The 19962-nt window shown below is 40.6% G+C and overlaps 1 protein-coding gene and 1 long non-coding RNA gene across 2 annotated transcripts in view; both read right to left on the reverse strand.

Moving 5' to 3' along the window:
• LOC148055189 (uncharacterized) overlaps window positions 1-5128 on the reverse strand; it is a 50456-nt gene extending 45328 nt beyond the window's left edge. The window contains exon 1 of the long non-coding RNA XR_015705812.1: window positions 4697-5128. This is a non-coding gene — a long non-coding RNA (uncharacterized LOC148055189). The remainder of the gene's footprint in view (window positions 1-4696) is intronic.
• A 264-nt stretch (window positions 5129-5392) lies between these two features.
• The window catches only part of LOC104019557 (zinc finger SWIM domain-containing protein 6), a 144731-nt gene continuing 130161 nt past the window's right edge, over window positions 5393-19962 (reverse strand). Inside the window, exons 11-14 of the mRNA XM_087762583.1 lie at window positions 16251-16408; window positions 15565-15728; window positions 10995-11076; window positions 5393-7877 (exon numbers count right to left, since the gene is read on the reverse strand). Coding sequence (XP_087618709.1) covers window positions 7015-7877; window positions 10995-11076; window positions 15565-15728; window positions 16251-16408 — 1267 coding nt within the window. The 3' untranslated portion in view covers window positions 5393-7014. The remainder of the gene's footprint in view (window positions 7878-10994; window positions 11077-15564; window positions 15729-16250; window positions 16409-19962) is intronic.

Consider the following 19962-nt stretch of genomic DNA (forward strand, 5'->3'; position numbering starts at 1 on the left):
CAGAAAGCCAAGAGCTGCACAAAAGAGCATTCACTTCAAACAAAGGCACAGAGGCAGCACTCAGGCTCATGGATGGGATGGGGGAACCCAACACAGAGAGGCTCTAAAGATGCGTAATCTCTCTCAGTCACATGCCCTGCATAGGGCTCACCCTGTTGCCTTAATCTTCACCATCATTTGTCCAGTAGAGAAGTATTTAGTACTAGGGAAAGAGGAAACAAGCAGATTCCCTGGGGCTACCTATGCCCATGGTTTATCAAGCTGTGTAGTTGTGGCCAGAAACAAATATGTTACCTGGTTGTTTTGTCTCCCTTGTTGTCCTTTGGCCTGGCCATAGTATGTCCTTGCAGGATGTACACGCTGCTTGGAAAGACCAAAGCTACAGATATCAGCTAGTGAGCCAGCCTATCCTGCGCATCAGTCCACAAATGTTTCACCCAGCTGCAACATCTGAAGAAAAGCTTGGGCCAGTGGTTAATAGCCATGTTTGGACTTGGACTTCCCCCTCATCTCCACACTGTGAGGTCAGTCTGTATCTGCTCCTGCTGAACCTGTAAGCACACACTTGAATAGCAGCAAAGACAAAGGGATAGAGGGCTTCAGTTGTACCATTTGTAATGCATCTAAGAAATGAGGTGCAGTCTGCCTGACTTGTTTCCCTGCGCGTAGGAAAAGCTAGGCAATAAAGAAAGCATTACAAATAGTCATTATGCCATTTAACAAGATTCAGGTCATCTGGAATTGGAGGCCACAAACCCCAAATGATTTTTTTCTGCCCACTGACTAGGCAGAATTTGGCATTACTTCTCTCACCACTGTTCTTATAACTAACAGACTTCCCAAAAGTGTGTGCCAAGATCATCCTTGACATAATTCCAGCAACTTCACCAGAGGAATATTTAGCTCTGTCCTTAATCACCTTCATCCTTTTTTGACTTTCCAGTATCCTTCTATGAACAGTGATTTGCCTTTGATTCCTGGGACACCAAACCAAGATGACTTTGTGGTCAGACAAGCAATTCAAAGGTCAGAGTGGTGAGCTGGAAAGGCAGACAGTGCTGGTTCTACATGCTAGCTGTGTCTGCTGCTGCCTTAGGTCTCAGCTCAATGGCCCCTAAAGTAAGCATGACTGAACAGCTCACCCTTCTCATTCACTGCTCCACAGATACTTCCAACACCACGGACCACAGTTACCAAGCAATAGCTCCATTGCTCATTTTACATCATCAGATCCCAAGCAAGAAATATCATCCACATCATCTTCCATGTAAGCATTTTTCCAAATACAAAGCTCTTGAAATTATGTATATTAAAAGACAAAGGCTAAAGAGAAAGAAAATGGAAGTTCTAACAATGAAATGCAGTTGGTACAAAACTCACTAAGAGACTCCACTCGCTGGCTCCTGGGCTGACAGGATACTTAACAATTCAGAGGTTGTGACCTAGACAGTTTAATTAGGCTGGGGCATCTGCACCTCTTCCTCTACCTTTTGATTCCAGGAACACCAGGAGCATGGACTCTGCTATTTGTGAGTAAGTTTTGCTTCCAGTCTTCAAAATACCAGGTTTAACAGCAAACAACAAAAGAAAGCATTAAAAACACTAGCATAAAAACATTAAATATTTGGATTAGATAATTAAGGAAAGAAACCAATATCTGATGCAGCTCTTCACATTGTGCAGGTAAGAAAGGGTAATATTTAAAAAAAGGGGCAGCTCATGATTGTGGTACTTTCTAGTCATAATTGCTCTCTGCAACTAGAAGCTATAGAAATCTGTCAAGGTTGGTCTTCGAAATAACTTGCACTTTGTAGCCAATACATGTTAATAGACATCTTTGATCCTGTGACCTTGCAGATGTCTGCAAATACAGCGGTTGATGTAATTTTCTTCTTAAGGCAGGTTCTTTTTCTCAGAGCATACGATGCTCTACTACTAACTTTAGGGATACTGATACTACCTGTAAGGATGGATCGCAAACATTTCAACTGAGGGCTAGGTGCTACTTGATGCTGACAGCCCAGGGTGTTATCAGAGGCAACGCTCTTGTCTTCCCATGTGCGGTATAGAGCGCACACTTCTACAGGGGAAGCAAATCCTAGCAATCTCTTCCCTCAGTAAAGCTATCCCTGACACTTTGTCGTCTCCCCAATTAAGAATCTTACAAAACTTTTCATCTAATATTCAGTGTAGTTTGTAACATGCTGAAATACCCATAAATCTCTACTATATCTGTTGCATAGTCATGAAGCAAGGGTTGGACATAACAATTTGTGGTTTGTGTTCCTTCCTTCCCCATTTATCCTTGCAAAAAGTATACTTTCAAGGGGACAAACACTTAAAAAGATGGGAAAATGTTTGTTTATGAACACTTTATACTTTATCCCTAGCCAGAACTGCAGAGCAAGAGAATACTTGAGGGTATCATACTTCCCAATTCTGTAAAGGTATCAGCTCTATTGCTATTTTTCCAAATTATATCCTGCATTAAAAGTAGATGAATTACCAGGATTTTTGTTTTAAAATCAGAAATAGAAGGCTGGATGATTTTTCAGTAAAAAACTGTATTTTAATCAAATTGAAGGTGTCTCAGTGAACTAAATTTACTTCTAGTGCAAATCCACTCTGTGGAACTACAAATCTAAATTGGCACAACTCAGAAAGCAAAATTTCCCTCCATGTAAGCTGCACCCCAGTTTTGATGCACTTATGTTACTTATACAAAAACTTAATTGCTACTAGACAAACCTGAAAGAAAACTGTAGCTCAAACTAATTTGACAGAACACTAAAGCATTATTGAAAAGTGACTTTCACAGAGACTTTTGAAAGCTTGCAGCATGAAACTTTGAATGGATATACAAAGAAAATGATGGAATATGGGATTTCTATAGAACAGAAATTTATTAATGCAAAGCACTCAGTATCTTCTATACTTAAAAATACTAGGAAGCCAATTTTACTTTTTTATATTAAAAAAAAAAAGTCCTCCAGAATTTCATCTGTACTGCAAAAACTGTTGACTGGTCATCCAAAGCACTGATTGAGCATATTAGCAGTTTCACTGTCTTGAAAGAGCTCCATCTGTTCTACTAGACAACCACGGTGATATACAGTCCCAGTCTTCTAGTTGCAGCTCTAGCCTCAGAATATTACCTGCAATTTCTCTCAAACAATCTAATAAATTCTTTGTCATGTACATGCAATCCAGGTTTAGCTTCACTGCCATAGCATTAAAAACAAAAGATTTTAAGAATAAGACATGAAGTACTCTGAGGGAAGCTGTGTTGGATTTCAGTTGCACCTTAGTATCTAAAGTCTGAGTCTCCCATATGTGCCTTTCTCTTTTTCATGCTGAAAAGTTGTGCAGTTTTCTCTAATGGGAAAACTGGATGTGGAAATGAAGTAAGTGATGAAACACCAAAAAGCTAAATGAAGGTAATGATGTAATTTGGGTAAAATCTCTGCTGGCTTCTGTTCTGGCAGAATCAATAGAGTATAAAGGAAATCTGAAAACGAACTTACGGGTAAAAATCAGTTCCTTGGACTGCAAGACAGTCTCATAACACAGAAGTAATATCACGTCTTTCAGGATTTCACTCAACTCACCAAAAGAATGAAGATTCAATGGTAGCCTATGATATGGAAGAATCATGTTCAGTTCCCTTTACTACTGAACAGAAATCCTGGATTTAAAAAAAGATCTCATTTAAAGGAGTGTTGAAAAGCACTATAACATTTTGCGACAATGATAGCAGAGGTGTTCAGTTGCATATCTCAAATATATGGCTCTGAAAAGAAGATAAGGTATTTGAGACATTGTATTTTGACTAGGCTTCCTTATGCTTCAAAATTAATTCCAGTCTGCAGTTTCAGAAATATTTGATCAGTTTTCACCAAAAGAGCCCTCAGACTTTTTTTCATGGAATCTCTTTCCTGGGCTCTTCCTACCTTCACAAAACAAGAGCAGTACATATCTAGACATGTTTGCTAGAGACATGGGGCAAGCATCTGTTGGTCCATGAGGGCTTTTAGCATGGTGTGAACTGCACTGCGCAGCACCACTGAGGACACATAAGAGATTTCAATCAGTCATTAAAACAAGTCAAACTTCAATCAGTTCTGAAGAAAGAATAAGCCATTGTGCTTGTCAAAAGCAGGTGGCAACCATCAAGACCGCATTTAATTCTAAAGCCTTTATCTTCAAATAGGCTTCAGTTTTGCAGTCTACATAATCCACAATATCCATAATACTGAATTATTTGTAAGAGGCAAAAAAACCCCAACACCCACGCACACCCTATTACAGAATGGAGTATCCTTCTTGTTCCTTATTGTCTGTTGCAGAAAATTAATCTAGGACAAAGTAACGAAGCAAACACATAATGAGGATTCAATACTTGGAAGGGATAGAAGTTGCAGAAGCTACAGAACATTAGTACTACCAGGTCAGGACAACTCAGCTGTTAGCAAGGCTTGGTAAAGACTCATATTTTACATGACAATTTGTACAAAGATTCAGACCTTTCCCTCCTTAATCTTGCAGTGACAGAAGTCTCACTGTCAGAATTCATGGGTACACTGGCATCTCTGATAGTTGCTTGCTGCATGCTAATTCTCTTTTCAGCTGAAGATACTAAGAAAAGAAAGTGAAGGTGTTCAGATCATGTGGTCAAATATGACATCATATAACATACCTAAGATGATAAAGATCTTGGTAAAGCAGAAAGCTCCTCTTCAATTTTTAACCATGCTGTATCCCATTATTCACTGAGGGCTTGAAAACTTACACAAATCTTACAGAGCAAAGGCTCCAAAAAAGCAGAAATGTTGGCTGTCAGCTGGTGAGCAGGAACTCCATGCTGGGTGGAGTGAGCTGCACAGTTCAGAATACACAAAATGCTTTAGAAAAGCCAAAGAACAGCAAGAACTGTCGTTGTATATATTTGCAGCACATCTCAACTGTCATGGTCATCCAAATAATCCATTGAGTGGGAACATGCCCCCATACGCTCTTCCATCCCACCAGGGCAATATGTCAAGGCTTACGGTTCATTATATAGACCACACATCTTCAATCGCAGGCAGCATTTGGTCCCTCTGATGCACCAGGTCTTCTTCCACCAGCAAAGGAGCTGTTGCAATTGTGAACACTGCCATTCCTCAGCAGATTTTTGAGGAACAAAACATTTCCTTCCTGGTCTTGGTGGTCATATTGCTTATCACCATAACGCACCAAAGTTGCAAGCTGGGCATTTAAGATCTATGAACTATCCATACACAATTCAGCTCCAGTAACAGACACTATAAAGGAGGCAAAATTAACTTTCAAAAAACTAATTTTAATCAAAACAAAAAAATTGTTGATCATTAACAAGTTTATAAAACAGTGATTTAGTTACATAAATAAATTGATATCAGTGTATCAAATCTTAATTACTTTCAACTTCATGAGCATGTTTACATGGGCGATGAAGTACAACCTTTTTACCTATTATAATAAATAAAATGGAGAGCATGAAATAGTTTTTCTAAACAAAAATACCTACAAACATACCTCTAGCATGTTCTCTAATGGAGGGAACAAGAGACACCGGACAACTTTTGCACCAAAACATAAAAACTGCTTTAAAAAGCACAAGGATACAGAACTACCAGCTAAAGTAAAGACACTATACTGTAACCAAAGTTGGTATTTAATAATATAATGAACAGTTTGGTAGTTAGATCTCCAGTTTGGTTATTTTAAAGCATTAAGACAAGGCAAGATAGAAGGCTGCTTTTGTTTGAGTAATTCTAGAGAAAATAAAATATATTAAAAAAAACAAACGGAAAAGTAGAACAGTCATACCTACACAACTTTCTGTCCTGCACAAAGTCAAAATACCTATGCAGTATATATAATATATGTATTTGTGCACAAAGGTTAGCTTATTATTAGCTCACTGCAAAGGCGCAATGTATCATGTCAGTCATTTTGTGTTTTGTGTCAAAAAGGATATTTCTTTAAGTTTCCTAGGCTAGGAGGCACAAACCCCGATTCTGGCATACTGTATTCTTAATACTAAGGCTTGCTGCTCTGGCTGTGTATTTTTTGTTGTCCTTCTTTACTATAGTGCCTGTTACAAGCATGTATGTATACATATATATGTATACACAGGTTGTATAAATATATATATAAAATTTCCCCCAATAGGTATCAGTCCAACCATGCAATCCAAAAGGTGGCTCTGCATAGATGCCCAGCATATAATTCACCACCTGAGCCAACCTTGAAGCAAGGCGCACTTTAGTCCTTCAGATAGTTTTTTTTTGTTTAAAACCAAGCTACTGCAGCTTCAAGTATTTTGCATTACATAGATTTTTTTTATAAATTAATGTTATATTTTTTCAATATTCAGACATATACTATAATATATATACAGTACAATAAATGCTCTCATTCTTTTTAAATTTTTTTTGATAAATCCCTGAGAATGTATGTTGACAGTCGCTAAGTTTCCACATGCACAAGCATTGTGTGCCATGCTTCTGGATGAATAGCACTGCAAAGCCATGTGGTCAGCCTTTTAACTATTAGTATTTAATTTGTTGGTTTGTTTAAATATGCTGAAATGTAAGGAAGAGTTACAAAGGAGTAAAGCTGAATCCATTCGAGGTACTTATCACAGGATGGAGGTGTTTTGTTTGGTTTTTAAAGCCATTGCAATATATGTTTGTTTTTGAGGCTGTGAACATATACAGAAAGAACAGGAGAGCGATGTGGGCTTTTGCCACTTGACAACATATACTCAGTGTAAACCAAACCTTTTTTAACCTCTCTCACACACAAAACAGAAAAAAGGAAAAAAATTAAACACACAAACTTTCACAAAATGACAGTTTAGTTTGCAAACTCAATATAACTATACACATATAATACCGGTGTGGCTCTGTTTCTTTAAGTTCAAAAGGATACAAAGGCAGGCTCAAGTAAAAACAAACCACCCCTTCCTTCCCCCTTCACGCATTTTTATCAACCAAACCGTTCGCGAACCAACATCATCAGTTTCTTTTTGCCTTTGTAGATTTGTTTTAGGTTGTCAATAAACTGTGTAAACTGGATGTGTCCATCATGAGCCATTAAGAAGGTCTCTCGGGCCTTGCTGAGGAACTCTATAAACTCACTATAGTGTCGTGGGCTGATGTGAGTGAGACGCGAATGAGTTGTATTAATGTAGGCTCCGATTGTGGCATCCAAGAGTTGCCTTAAAGGGGCTTTGTCCAGTGACATGAGCTTACCAGAGTTCCTCCTTCCATGAAGTCCCACCATGCCAGGAGTGGTCAAAGTACACCTACGCAAAATATCTGACAGTACTGTTGCACATTTGACACTTTTGACCACCAGAGGTATTATAGCTGCTAGCTCATTTTTCCCAAGGGAGTGGCTGAGCGCACATGCCCACAGAACGTCATTAATGGCAGGGTGCGTGTCCTGATTGTAACTCAGGTTGAGATGCGTCATGGCCAAAGTGGCCAGCTTGTAGGCCCGCATGGGATAACCACGGTGCTCCATGTATCGTGCTATAGTAAAAAGCTGCGAGTAGCTCATGCCAGTTGTAGCAGCATCTAGAACAATTTGGTAAGCGGTCTCAAAAGCTATGTGATCCTTTTCACATAAGGTCAGCGCAGAGAGGGCACAGTTTTGAGGATCCTTCATGGCACACTGTAGGGCAAGCGTCCTAGCGCTGCCGGCCAGCTTCTCCTGCTGATGGCAGTCCAGATGCAGACGGACAATGGTGCTGTTGGACATCACTGTTGTAGCAACAATACTAGTGGCTTCTGTTGGAGTGAAAAGTGTAAACCAGTTTTGCATGATACTATCCAGTGCATAAACACCTGGGGAGAGAAAGAAAGGATTGGCCACAACTGATAAAACCTAGCAGATACAGATGTTCAGCAAGAGATTACATTTTCAAATCTAAGAGGTTGCCAGAACATCCAAGGAGACGTGCTTCAGCAAGAAGGGCTAAACCAGATAACATGGCTGAAAAAGGATATTAAAACAAAGGCTACTGTGCAAACACTGTAGCAATCACCGAAATGCAGATGATAACAAAAAAGCCTGCAAGATAAGCTTTAATCTCCTGGTGTGACAATTGAGCTGTTTTACTTGTTATCTAAGACAATTTGGATAACAAGTTCTGGCTCATTTGGTCTCATCACATCACTCAAAAGCAGCCCTCACACTGAATACTTAAAAGGCAATTTTAACTTCTTTTCTCAATGTGCATCTCAAGGTACAGCGCATGCACAAAAGAATATGAAAGCATGCTAAATGTCTCATTTAATAGAATACTATGGCATTTAATACTAAGCACACCTTAAAAAAAACCCTAACCCCCACCCCCTCCCAACAGGCTTTTCAGATACATCTTGTATCAAATAAGGGCTCAAGGGAGAATCAAGGGCTCAAGGGAGGATCCGGGTTATTATAGGCCCATCAGTCTTACTTCAATCCCCAGGAAAGTTATGGAACGGATCCTCCTGGGGGCCATCATGAGTCAAATGAAGCACGTGACTGGGAAAAGCCAACACGGCTTCACAAAAGGCAGATTGTGCCTGACAAATCTGGTGGCCTTCTATGATAAAGTGACCTGCTCGGTTGACATGGGGCGAGCGGTGGACGTTGTCTACCTGGACTTCTCCAAGGCTTTCGATACGGTTCCCCACAGCCTCCTCCTGGAGAAATTGATGTGTTATGGCCTAGACAAGTGGTCTGTGCGGTGGGTGAGGAATTGGCTGACAGGCCGCACCCAAAGGATGCTGGTAAATAGCTCTTTTTCAAACTGGTGACCCATCACAAGTGGGGTCCCCCAGGGATCGATACTGGGCCCAACGCTATTCAATATCTTTATAAGTGATCTGGATGATGGGATCAAGTGTAGCCTGATGAAGTTTGCTGATGACACCAAATTGAGTGGGGAAGTAGACACTCTGGAAGGGAGAGCCACCCTGCAGGAAGATCTGGATAGGCTCGAAGAGTGGGCTTACAAAAACCTCATGAAGTTTAACAAGGACAAGTGTAAGGTCTTGCACCTGGGAAAACATAATCCAGGAGTGCAGCTCAGACTGGGATCCACCTGGCTGGAGTGCAGCACAGACTGGGATCCACCTGGCTAGAGAGCAGCTCCGTGGAAAGGGACCTGGGGGTCCTGGTGGACAGGAAGCTCAATATGAGTGAACAGTGTGCTGCTGCATCCAAGAAGGCCAATAGGATGCTGGGTTGCATCAAAAAGGGCATCACCAGCAGAGATAAAGAAGTCATTATCCCTGTCTACTCGGCACTTGTCAGGCCACACCTGGAATACTGTGTGCAGTTCTGGTCCCCGTTATACAAAAAAGATGTTTACACACATCTGTGAGCCCACCTAAACTACACCCAGAGGTCCTTTTCTCTGTAGGACTCTGATGTTTCCTGTGCACTCCTTCACTCATGCAAAAATTCAGCATAGTCAGAAAATACCAGATCTTCATTTAAATAAACAGATTCCTTGTTTTATCAACTTGATTAAGTCTCAAGAGTCCTTTGCATGACATAAAAGGTTCTTTATGGGATGCTTCTATTAGAATATGTAAACTATTTTAAAGCAGTATTGAAACCAGCATTTTATTTGCCAATATGTAACTGCACAAAATAATACCCAGGCACTAATAGCTGCAAGATAGCCTCAGTAATAATTACCTTAGCAAACATATAAAAGCAATAAAACGAGAGCATTGCATGAAAATTTGCAGACACAAACCATTTTCTGGCTGAGGGCATACAAAGGCAAGCTGCACTTTCCCATGCTACTGACAACATTAATTTCCCAGTTAAGCATAAAGCAAAGAATAAACTAATCCAGAGAATAAGCAGCAGCAATCCTTTGAAATTATGAAATTCAAGAAGCATCTATGCAATACAATCCAACTCTGATGTATGAAAAAGGAGTAAATACAGTAGGGAAGCATACTTTCCAAATATACCTTTAGTGACAATTAAAATTGCTCCCTTATCATAGTACTTATATTGTCCTCACTACCACAGCTGCTGATTTTTTTTTTTTTACAGCTACACAGTTTTTAATGCCCTCATCTTCACTTTCAGATTCTGTATCCTCTTCTTGCAGATGGTAAACTGGAATACAGAAGCTAAGGGACACCTCATCAAGACACACAAGAAATTTATGGCAAAGCCCAGAAATGAACATAATGTCCTGCTGAGTGCACTATTCTCCCACTGCTATCTTCTAAGTATGAGGCTAGTTCTGCTTCCACTTTATTTTCACCTTATGTGGTTAAGGATGGGTGCATTAGTGTTTGGTTTGCTTTCCAGTGCAGATGAGAGGCCTGCACAATGTCATAGCCACATAACAAAGATGCATTACACTCTAAGCTTGGATTTACCCAGGGGCTTAAAAAAAAACAACCAAAAAAACAAACAACAAGCAATGAGAACCCCTTCACGAGATCTTGTCTGCCACACAGTGGGAGGCATCCTCAGCATTTCATTCACCTGTTTTCTGGTTCCTCTTCCCCACAGCTGACCAGATAGCGCTCTCACCAGTCTTTTGGAGTCTCACCTTTCAGAGCAAGCAAAGTTGTAGCATAGTGTAACATCCCATAACCACGAGTCTTTTCTCTGCTGAAGCTTCAAACCCAAACCCAACATCGAGGGGACAAGGGAAAATCTGTGGTATTTCCCATGAGGTTATGCATGTCCCTGCCTTGCAGGGGAAAGAAGTCACACTGCATTACTCAACTATTGTCTCACTTGGCCTGTGCCTATTCTATCACATACTCAAAAAACCCACTCATCATTGCCATAATTAATGTCTTCTAACCAAAGGAATTTTATAGATGAACAGAAAGTGGGAGACATTTGCAGAGCCTAGGTGTTGACAAACAAGATCAAGCCCTCTAAGATTAGCTGACAAAAAGGCAGGAGCCCTTGAGAAGCATCTCAGCACATACCTACTTCTGTTGCACATGTTACCAACCACCTCACCATTTCCCGCCGTCGCCAATTCAGTGTTGACAGCGTCATCCGCATCACCTATTAAAACGACACAAACAAAATACAAATTAATTCTATTGCAAAACCAAGACAATATACCAATGGGGATTTAAGTTACTCAAATATGCTGAGGTTCAAAATGGCAGCCTCTTGCCCTCTCCACTCTGTTACATCTTTTTAGCTGATATGTCAAAAGACTTGACAAATACTGCTCAGCTATCTTAGAAGAGCATACAGAGAGTAATTCCAACTGCAGGTCCTTCAAGGCTAGAGGAGAAACTCTGTTTCATTTGGGGAGAAGAAAAAAAAAAACCACACAAAAAAGCCCCCCCCCAAACAACAAAAAAGCCCAACCAATTACCAGTTATTCAAATTAAATTATATTGTGTCTCCTCCCTCTATGTATGTTAGTCTTTAAAGTGGAAAAGTGTCAACTCTTGTTGGGCAAACTAACCCATCTAATTTTTCCCCCATCTGCATTTTTTTTCATTGACTTCAACAATACAGACAGGAGTTAGAGTGTACTGTGATTTGACTAGCTGCTTATGCTGCAAAGATATATATATACACGCTTCCAGATATATACAGATATTATTAGTAAGTCCATAGCGGTGATTTCTCTCTCTGAACAAGGAGTCCCTGCAAAGAAGTTCCATCATTAAACCATCAGAATCATAGAAAAAGGACTTTAAGCTCTGATTGCAGTGCCCATGTTTTACATCACTTGCAGTTATTGCCTATGTTGTTTCTCAAAATGTGGGCAAATATGTTTATGCAGTAAAACAAACACTGCATGGAAATTGCATGGAAAGCTTGTTTCAGCTAACTGGACAGACCCCACAGACATCTAGATGAAGAAAGCAAGTAGTTTTCCCCTTACAATATCAGTGATCATACTATGGTATTACTATTTGCAGCAATTAAACAAAAAGAGCATAATAGGTCAATCAGAGCTTTCAGTGATGATCTTTACATATTAACTCATAAAATGCACTCACAAAACAGCTTGGAGTCAGCAGCGTTTATAAGAGGGTTTTCAACCCATATCCCCCCCCAGTCCTAAGGTGACTTCAAAGTAGCATGTAGCCCTCTGTCATATTTGTTACTCCTGCCACCTACTTTAGTCCTAAGCTGTAGATAGGATAATTAAGAAGATGGAAAGACTGCAAATGCACAGATGATTTTTAAGAAGTCTGGTTATAAACAACCATCACTGATTCCATGCTGGCCTCCAAACATTCACACCTTGGGAGCTTGGTGACTCGTTGTACATCACTCAAAGTTACAGCATAAGGTCAGCTTTGTTGGCCTCAGACATTGTGGTATCATTTTGACTAAACAGTAATTTAAGTGCTAGATTGGAGAACGGCATTTTGAGAGAAAGCAAATTGATCTGTGAGGAGCAACCCAACACATTTTTAAATATGAAAATATGGCTAACAAATTATGGAACCAGCCTTTGCTTGAAGTCTTTCTGGAAGAAAAACAGGCATCCCCAAATCAAAATGCTTTGGAGTGCAAGTATCTGTCCTATTCTCTCCATCAAAGAGAAAGAGTCTAGGTGACTTCCTGTATTGATGCACACACAAATTGAAGGCTAACGCTCTTCCAATATCCACGATGAATTTTCAGCTTCCCCCAAGTAGAGTGAATCCAAGAGAAAATACAGGGTTATGGACTGAATTCTGCTACTGGTGAGGGAGGGAAGGAGGTAAAAAAAAAAAAAAAATGGCATGAATGACAACTACTCTGAAAGTCTTCTCTGATGACTTCCCTCACTGTGGTGGTCTGTAAAAGTCCACAAGAGCCTTCAGCATTCATAGTGGGCATAACAGCAGCTCCAGTGTAGACAGTCCTAACTTGAGAGCAAAAACCAATACTATATCTAGTTTCTTGACCTGGAAAAATTTCTTGACTTGAACTATTCTGGAATTAGGTTCCTTTCATTTGATTAAACTGACAAGCTGAGAGCACTAAAAGAGGAGCCCTTTACTGATGATAAAAAAACCCAAGGATTTCAAATAAAGCATATATTGATGTCTTGACCAAGGAGGAGCTGAAGTTAATTTATACTGTAGCCCATGTAGCCAAAGAACTATTTCACTTCTGCTCAATACATTCTTGAGCCACCTCTTCGTAAAAGGGAGTTCCAGATCTGTCCAAATTCTATCCAAGATCTGTGCTATCAATTGAAGAGAGCTTCTCAACAGGTTAGTAAGTCTGAAAATGACAAGAAGCCCCTGGGAATTACATAGCTTATCTGAAAGCCAAGCTCTCTTCCACAGAGAATAACCTTGACTTTGTCCTGATGGATTTTTTTTTTTTAATAAGAATTTCTTAGTCTAGAGGAACAGAAGATCTCACTACCCATAAGAGATGCAAGAAATGGCCAACCAACCATTAGCTCCCGCACCAACGTGCAACCTCTTTGTCATGCACATTGGAAGGAGGTTGATTTATTTACAGGCTTTCAGGGAAAGGACACCACTTGCCAAATATGCATCAAGTGATCACCTGCACTAACTTCCTCAGCAGTTCTGCCAGCAGTACCTGTCTGCATGTGTGTGGTAATACTTACTTGCATTGATGTAGCGTACAACAGGCAAATGGAGGAATAGAAGTCCCTCCTGTACCTGCAGATCTTACAGCGTCTGTGCCAGTAAGGTTCTGAAGGACAGAATACACCTGACATGCTCCATGCCCATTTGGCCACGCTGATGACCTCTTTCCACAGCTAGTTTAAATGCCTTCCCTCTGCTGAGTCACATAACACATGCTGCCATTGGAAATAGGGAAAAGAACCCAGGAGTCCATACATTACTCCCAGATCTAGAACAATATAAGAGGCTTTTCTGTCACAGAAATCCCAGTGACAGAGTTGTGAAATTGTTGGTATCATCAGTCCAACTTGTCACTGTTGTAGCTGAGAGGCAGAACAGTATACCTGCAAGGACACTGCTGTTCAGTTTGCCATGTGAGGGGAGAAACAGAGTTTTATAGGGCACATAAATGTCATAAGCAGTCAGTTACTAGACAGCAAATATAGACAATCTAATTGCCATTAGATCGGGGGGCAGGAGAGGGGAAAGCATCTGTAGGCCACTGAAGACAGTGCTGACACTGTAAGGCTTTTACAGGAAAAATGTTACTGTAGAAATCTATACAGCTATGAGTTACTACCAGAAAACTGCTATGCATCTTCCTTCTGGAAAGCAAACTACCTTTAAGATTCTTTAAACACCTTAGTAAGCTTGGGGCAGGCAGTGGATATGTTCTATACCAGTTTATTCCAAACACCGGATTTAGGAGAAAGTACAGGTTCATGATATTTCTTTCACTAGATCTTACTGAAGACATTCTGATAACACCATCATCCACACAGGGGTATCCATGAATGCAGTGATATCCAAAGTGTGCTGCTACCACTGAATGATACTTGGTGAATGCCTGAGGTGACATTCAAGTCAATCATAAGGATCTTTCTCTCTCAAGTAAACAAACATTTAAGGCAGAAACATACCAAGATGTGAAAAAAGAAGCGGATTTCCACAGCAACCTTGGGAATAAGAAAGGCTAACAAAGCACACAATCTCAACTTTCTGATTAAAGACTTTAGCTTCTAGACGTCTAGAATAGGCAATTAGCACCTTTCTTTGGCATGAAAAGCAACTGGGATAATATCCTTTTCCCAGAAGTCTTTGGAGCTTTGTTTACTGAAGCAAAGTAATAAATGGTTTTCTGACCTTTGCATTTTTTTTTGTTTGTTGTTTTTGTTGTTTTTAAGAACTCCCTGAAGAGGGATGAAGAGATTTAATTTTGTTGAAATGAATTGTGTGAACTCCAAGATTCATCAGTGTAAGGCAATATTACTCCAGATACCTAAAAACTTAGCCGTCTCCTTTTAGCTTGTAAAGTCTCTCCTAAGAGCCTGAAAACCAATCTGAGGTTCTTGTAAATGTCAAGCTGAGTCTGATGCAGATGACCATCCCACAGCTTGTGGAGTGCAGGATTTGATGAAGGAAGTGACAGGGCTGCTGTTAGCACAGTCTACCTTAGAAACAGGTCATTATGGTTGACCTTGGCTTTCTCTAGTAATTCAACAAGCACCTACCAAATCTCATTTGAGGGAAAGGAAGGGAAGGATGGGAGGGATGATAAGAAACCCCTCAAGGCCATGCAAACGATCTGCAAAAGTGCATTTCTGGCAAGCAGAATAATTTTGCTCTCTAGCTATCCCTACATATACTCCTGAACCCATTTCATTGGTCCTCTCTCACCCCTGAACAGAGGAGTGCCCTGCAGCCAGCTGCTTCCAGCTCTCTCTTCCACTCAAATGGCACAAAGGGGTTGCACAGACCCTTGCTCTTTATTTACCAGTCAACTGTGCTTTACATCAGAAAACAGAATCTAAAAATTCCAGGCAGAGCCCAAAGAGGGTATGGACCTCAGTGACTTAAAGAGCTGTACCCACCAACACAGGGTCAAATTCCCGTCTTCTACTGTAGTAATAATGAACGAGGGAAATACCTGAAGGCCCAACTCCAGAGAAACTTTCAGAAGAGTGATATCTGGCAAGCTGTCCATGAGTGTTGCTATTTTAAATGCATCCTGGGCAAGTTTGAAGATGTGTGATGAGGAGTGGATATTTTTCTGGATGGATTCTAACACTGTTTCCAGCCTCCGAACATCACCTGCAAGGTGTAAACAGAATCACCAAAACAGAACAAGCTCCCAAAACATCCAGAGATGCATTATAATTGAGCCTGCCATTGCTATGAAATAGTATGATGTTTCAGTTATACACATTTTGGTTTTTATAAATATAATTAAATCACATGAACGAAAGATACAAGACAGCACAAACTCCTCTAGTGCCTGATGGTGTTAGTGTAGTATATGGCCAAAAGTCATCCTGATTTGTGAATTTTAGAAGTGATTTGTCCACTCCTGGGTTTCACAGTCTATATTGTGTGTCAGAAGAACAAAAAGCTGTTTCATCAGCCTCAAATCAAGCCCATCTGGCTACCATTTAGTTAGTTTAACCACTTTGCTGGAAAATTAAGTGACATGTTTAAGTCAGTTCATTGTTGTTCCCATTTCAAGCTCCTGTCAGACTGCAATTTGGATTCCTAAACACAAGTTTTATAATCTGTTTATTTCATGCAATATTAAAAGCATACATTTAGTTGAGTACGTAACTGACAGCAATGTACCTTTGGCCGCTGTTAGCATGGTCGATGCCAGCTCACACTGCTGGGATTCGATGTGACTTAGGGTGAACCAGCGAGGATACCGGTTTGGAACAACTGATGCAATGTGGTGCGGGCGGGACACGTCTCCTGAAGGAGCTGTAGATTCCAATACTAGCAACCTGAAATAAGGAAGAAATCCTCTTTCATTAAATCATTATTATATTAGGTTACTCATAAGCAAAACTAAAGCTGCAAGAACATTTGACCTTGTTTATGAAATGTGCAGTTTTGGGTATAAAGATATTAGAAAAACACTTCTCTTCTTTGGGAATCTTAAAAGTCCATTTGCCAAACTTGCTTACATCAGTGGGCATCTGCAGGAATTCACAGGACAATTAAGCCATCCATTAGCCAAGGCAGCAGAGACTTTCTGCATCATCCATAGAGTTGAAGCTTTTTTCCCCTGCCTTGTTTCAGTCTTTGAACAACAGCCCTCAGGAAGGAAAGTGGAGTAGTTCTCCATCATACTGAGAACATGTAAATATTTTCCAATATTTGGAATATACTTGCTTTACTTGCAAATGCTCAAAGTAAGGGAGAGGGATATTCAACAAGTCATTTGGATTTCGACCTTGCAATAAATTCAGACATACCAAAAAGGACATTTTACTGTTCAAATATCAACTACTTTTTAAAGTCCTTAAACTCTAGCTTGCCAACATTTGATAATGTGCATGCTAATATAAAAAAAGACTTCCCTTTTGATTTATATCAAGAGTCAAATCTCTTCCCTAGTACCACTGAGACACCTCTTTATATAGCTTTATATATGTAAAAATAAAATACATATAAAATCTTCAGCTGATTTTTTCCAAGCACAGAGAGAGAGAGGGGAGAAAAAAAAGATGCATTATTAAATGGTTTCAACAAACAGGAAAAATCCCAACTACATAATGCAAAAAGGATTATTAGGTTATGAGTAACAGCAAATAGACAAAGAGCATGAAAGAGGCTGTTTTGGGGAAATTTTTTGTCGCTTTGAATTTCATTGCCAGCTTCTATGGTCCTTTGCTGTGGAAAGAAATGCTGTTGTGAATTGGTGGCTTTCATGTAATTTTGGCAAGATTAGGGAACATCATAACAAGCACAAGCAAATTTAGCATTCTTCAATTTTTTTCCCCTTTCAAACATCAATTATTTAGCTAGGTTTTAGCAAAGCTACTTTGTGATTAAACATCACCATTAAAGCCTGACTCCCAAAGCCTGGGTTGAAATTCAGGTTTAACAAGGGATCAGCCAAACTAAGCCAAACATTCAAGTTCAGATTCCAAGTGAGCAGTCAACTAGGTCACCGCAGATCCACATTCTCCAAGGCTCTACTCCATATGTTTCAGTGCTGCAAGCAGAGAACTGTAGACAGAAGTGACCATCAAGTAAGGATAGCACACCCTGTCCTTGCAGACCTGAGGTGCATGCATGAAAGGCCTTATGGTTTCAGCTTCCATTGATTTCACACTGAGTGTTCCACACACGAAAAGAGGATTAAAAAAAAAATGAAACAGCAACAGATGATTTTGAATACAGAGAGGCAAAATACAGAGTTGCCATCATGGGTCAATGACCTGTGTAGACTTGTGTGTAGACTGACAATAAACACTTATGTCTGGAGAACAACTAGCTGTAGTCTTCGGAAGTTAACTTCTTTGATAAATGTTCAAGTGAGGGGCCAGTTCTGTTTAATATCTTTATCAATGATCTGGACAAGGGGATCGAGTGCACCCTCAGTAAGTTTGCAGATGACACCAAGCTGGGTGGAAGTGTTGATCTGCTGGAGGACAGGAAGGCCCTACAGAGGGACCTGGACAGGCTGGATCATTGGGCCAGGGCCAACTGTATGAGATTCAACAAGGCTAAGGGCCGGGTCCTGCACTTGGGTCACAACAACCCCATGCAATGCTACAGGCTGGGGGAGGAGTGGCTGGAGAGCTGCCCAACAGAAAAGGACCTGGGGGTGTTGGTCGACAGCTGGCTGGATATGAGCCAGCAATGTGCCCAGGTGGCCAAGGCAGCCAATAGCATCCTGGCTTGTATCAGGAATAGTGTAGCCAGCAGGACCAGGGAAGTGATCGTCCCCCTGTACTCAGCACTGGTGAGGCCACACCTCGAGTACTGTGTTTAGTTTTGGGCCCCTCACTACAAGAAGGACATCGAGGTGCTGGAGTGTGTCCAGAGAAGGGCAATGAAGCTGCTGAAGGGTCTAGAGAACATGTCTTATGAGGAGCGGCTGAGGGAGCTGGGGTTGTTTAGCCTGGAGAAGAGGAGGCTGAGGGGAGACCTTATTGCTCTCTACAACTACCTGAAAGGAGGTTGTAGCAAGGTGGGGGTCAGTCTCTTCTCCCAAGTAACAAGCTATAGGACGAGAGGAAACGGCCTCAAGCTGCGCCAGGGGAGGTTTAGATTGGATGTTAGGAAAAATTTCTTCACTGAAAGGGTAGTCAAGCACTGGAACAGGCTGCCCAGGGAGGTGGTTGAGTCCCCATCCCTGGAGGTATTTAAAAGCCGTGTAGATGTGGTGCTTAGGGACATGGTTTAGTGGTGGACTTGGCAGTGCTAGGTTAACAGTTGGACTTGATGATCTTAAAGGTCTTTTCCAACCTAAATGATTCTATGATTTTACCAGATGGAAAGAAACAGACAACTCTTTCTTATACTGGTCTGTTTGAGAAGTAACTTCTTTGGCTGAGATGGCAGCTTCATGCCAAAAGATGGCTGGAGCTCCCCATGATTAACTAGAGATTTCATCATTTGGATCTTTCAGTGCCTTGCTTGTTTTTCCAGTTGAGAAAGGAAGCTTCCAGAAAAGAAGTTTTCAGTTATGATTTGTTTCTGGGAAAAGCCAAAATCCTTCTTCAAGAGGAATGGCATGCTGCTGTCACATTCACTGAAGCATTCAGTGCACTGTACAAAGCTGCTGATAGATATCTATTCCAGCCTTTCAACGTAGTTTCAGTAGTTTAGTTTAACTAAACTTGTGTGGAAAACTCCACACAAACAATCTCTGAGAAACACTTCAAGGTAGTGACTGGAATTAAATATAAGGACACAAGTCTACTTTATAAAATTGATCTTTTTTTCCTAAAAAAAAACAAAAAAAAGCCTCAAAACAAAAAAAAAACCCACCACCACACACAACCACACACCACACATTTTGCACTATCTTGTTGATCTGGTATGACCAGGGTTATTGTTGCACTTAACTTGCAATGAAAGAAAAGGGGTGTACCTAGATGGCCCCGACAGCTTTCTGATCATACGTTTGAATGTTCTCAACAGTTTATCAGTAACACACTTTTGTCTTCTCAATCTATTTCCTAAAATTCTAATCATAAGCAGCAAGTATGCAAGGTTACTTCATATTTCTTAGACTCCTTCCCTAACATCCACTATTAGACACTCTTGGAGGCAAAAGAAACCCAAACAGGCTAAGCAGACCTTTGGCCTGACCTGATAGTAGCTATGTTTTGTTCTTATGCATGCCCTCTCATTTAGTCCTTTGACACAGGATTATTTCCTCCTCATTTAGCTTTCTGGAGAAACTAGCTCCAGAATACATACCTCCAAACCACTAGGACACAACCTGTCTGATGAAGCTAAATGCTACTTATGTGGATAGTATGTCCTTCAGTCACTGTGCAATCATTCTTGATAATAATGACCAGAAAAACCCAACAGG

This window comes from Nipponia nippon, unplaced genomic scaffold, assembly GCF_047370975.1.
Source record: "Nipponia nippon isolate SJK-2023a ecotype South Korea unplaced genomic scaffold, ASM4737097v1 scaffold_26, whole genome shotgun sequence".
Classification (NCBI taxonomy): domain Eukaryota; kingdom Metazoa; phylum Chordata; class Aves; order Pelecaniformes; family Threskiornithidae; genus Nipponia; species Nipponia nippon.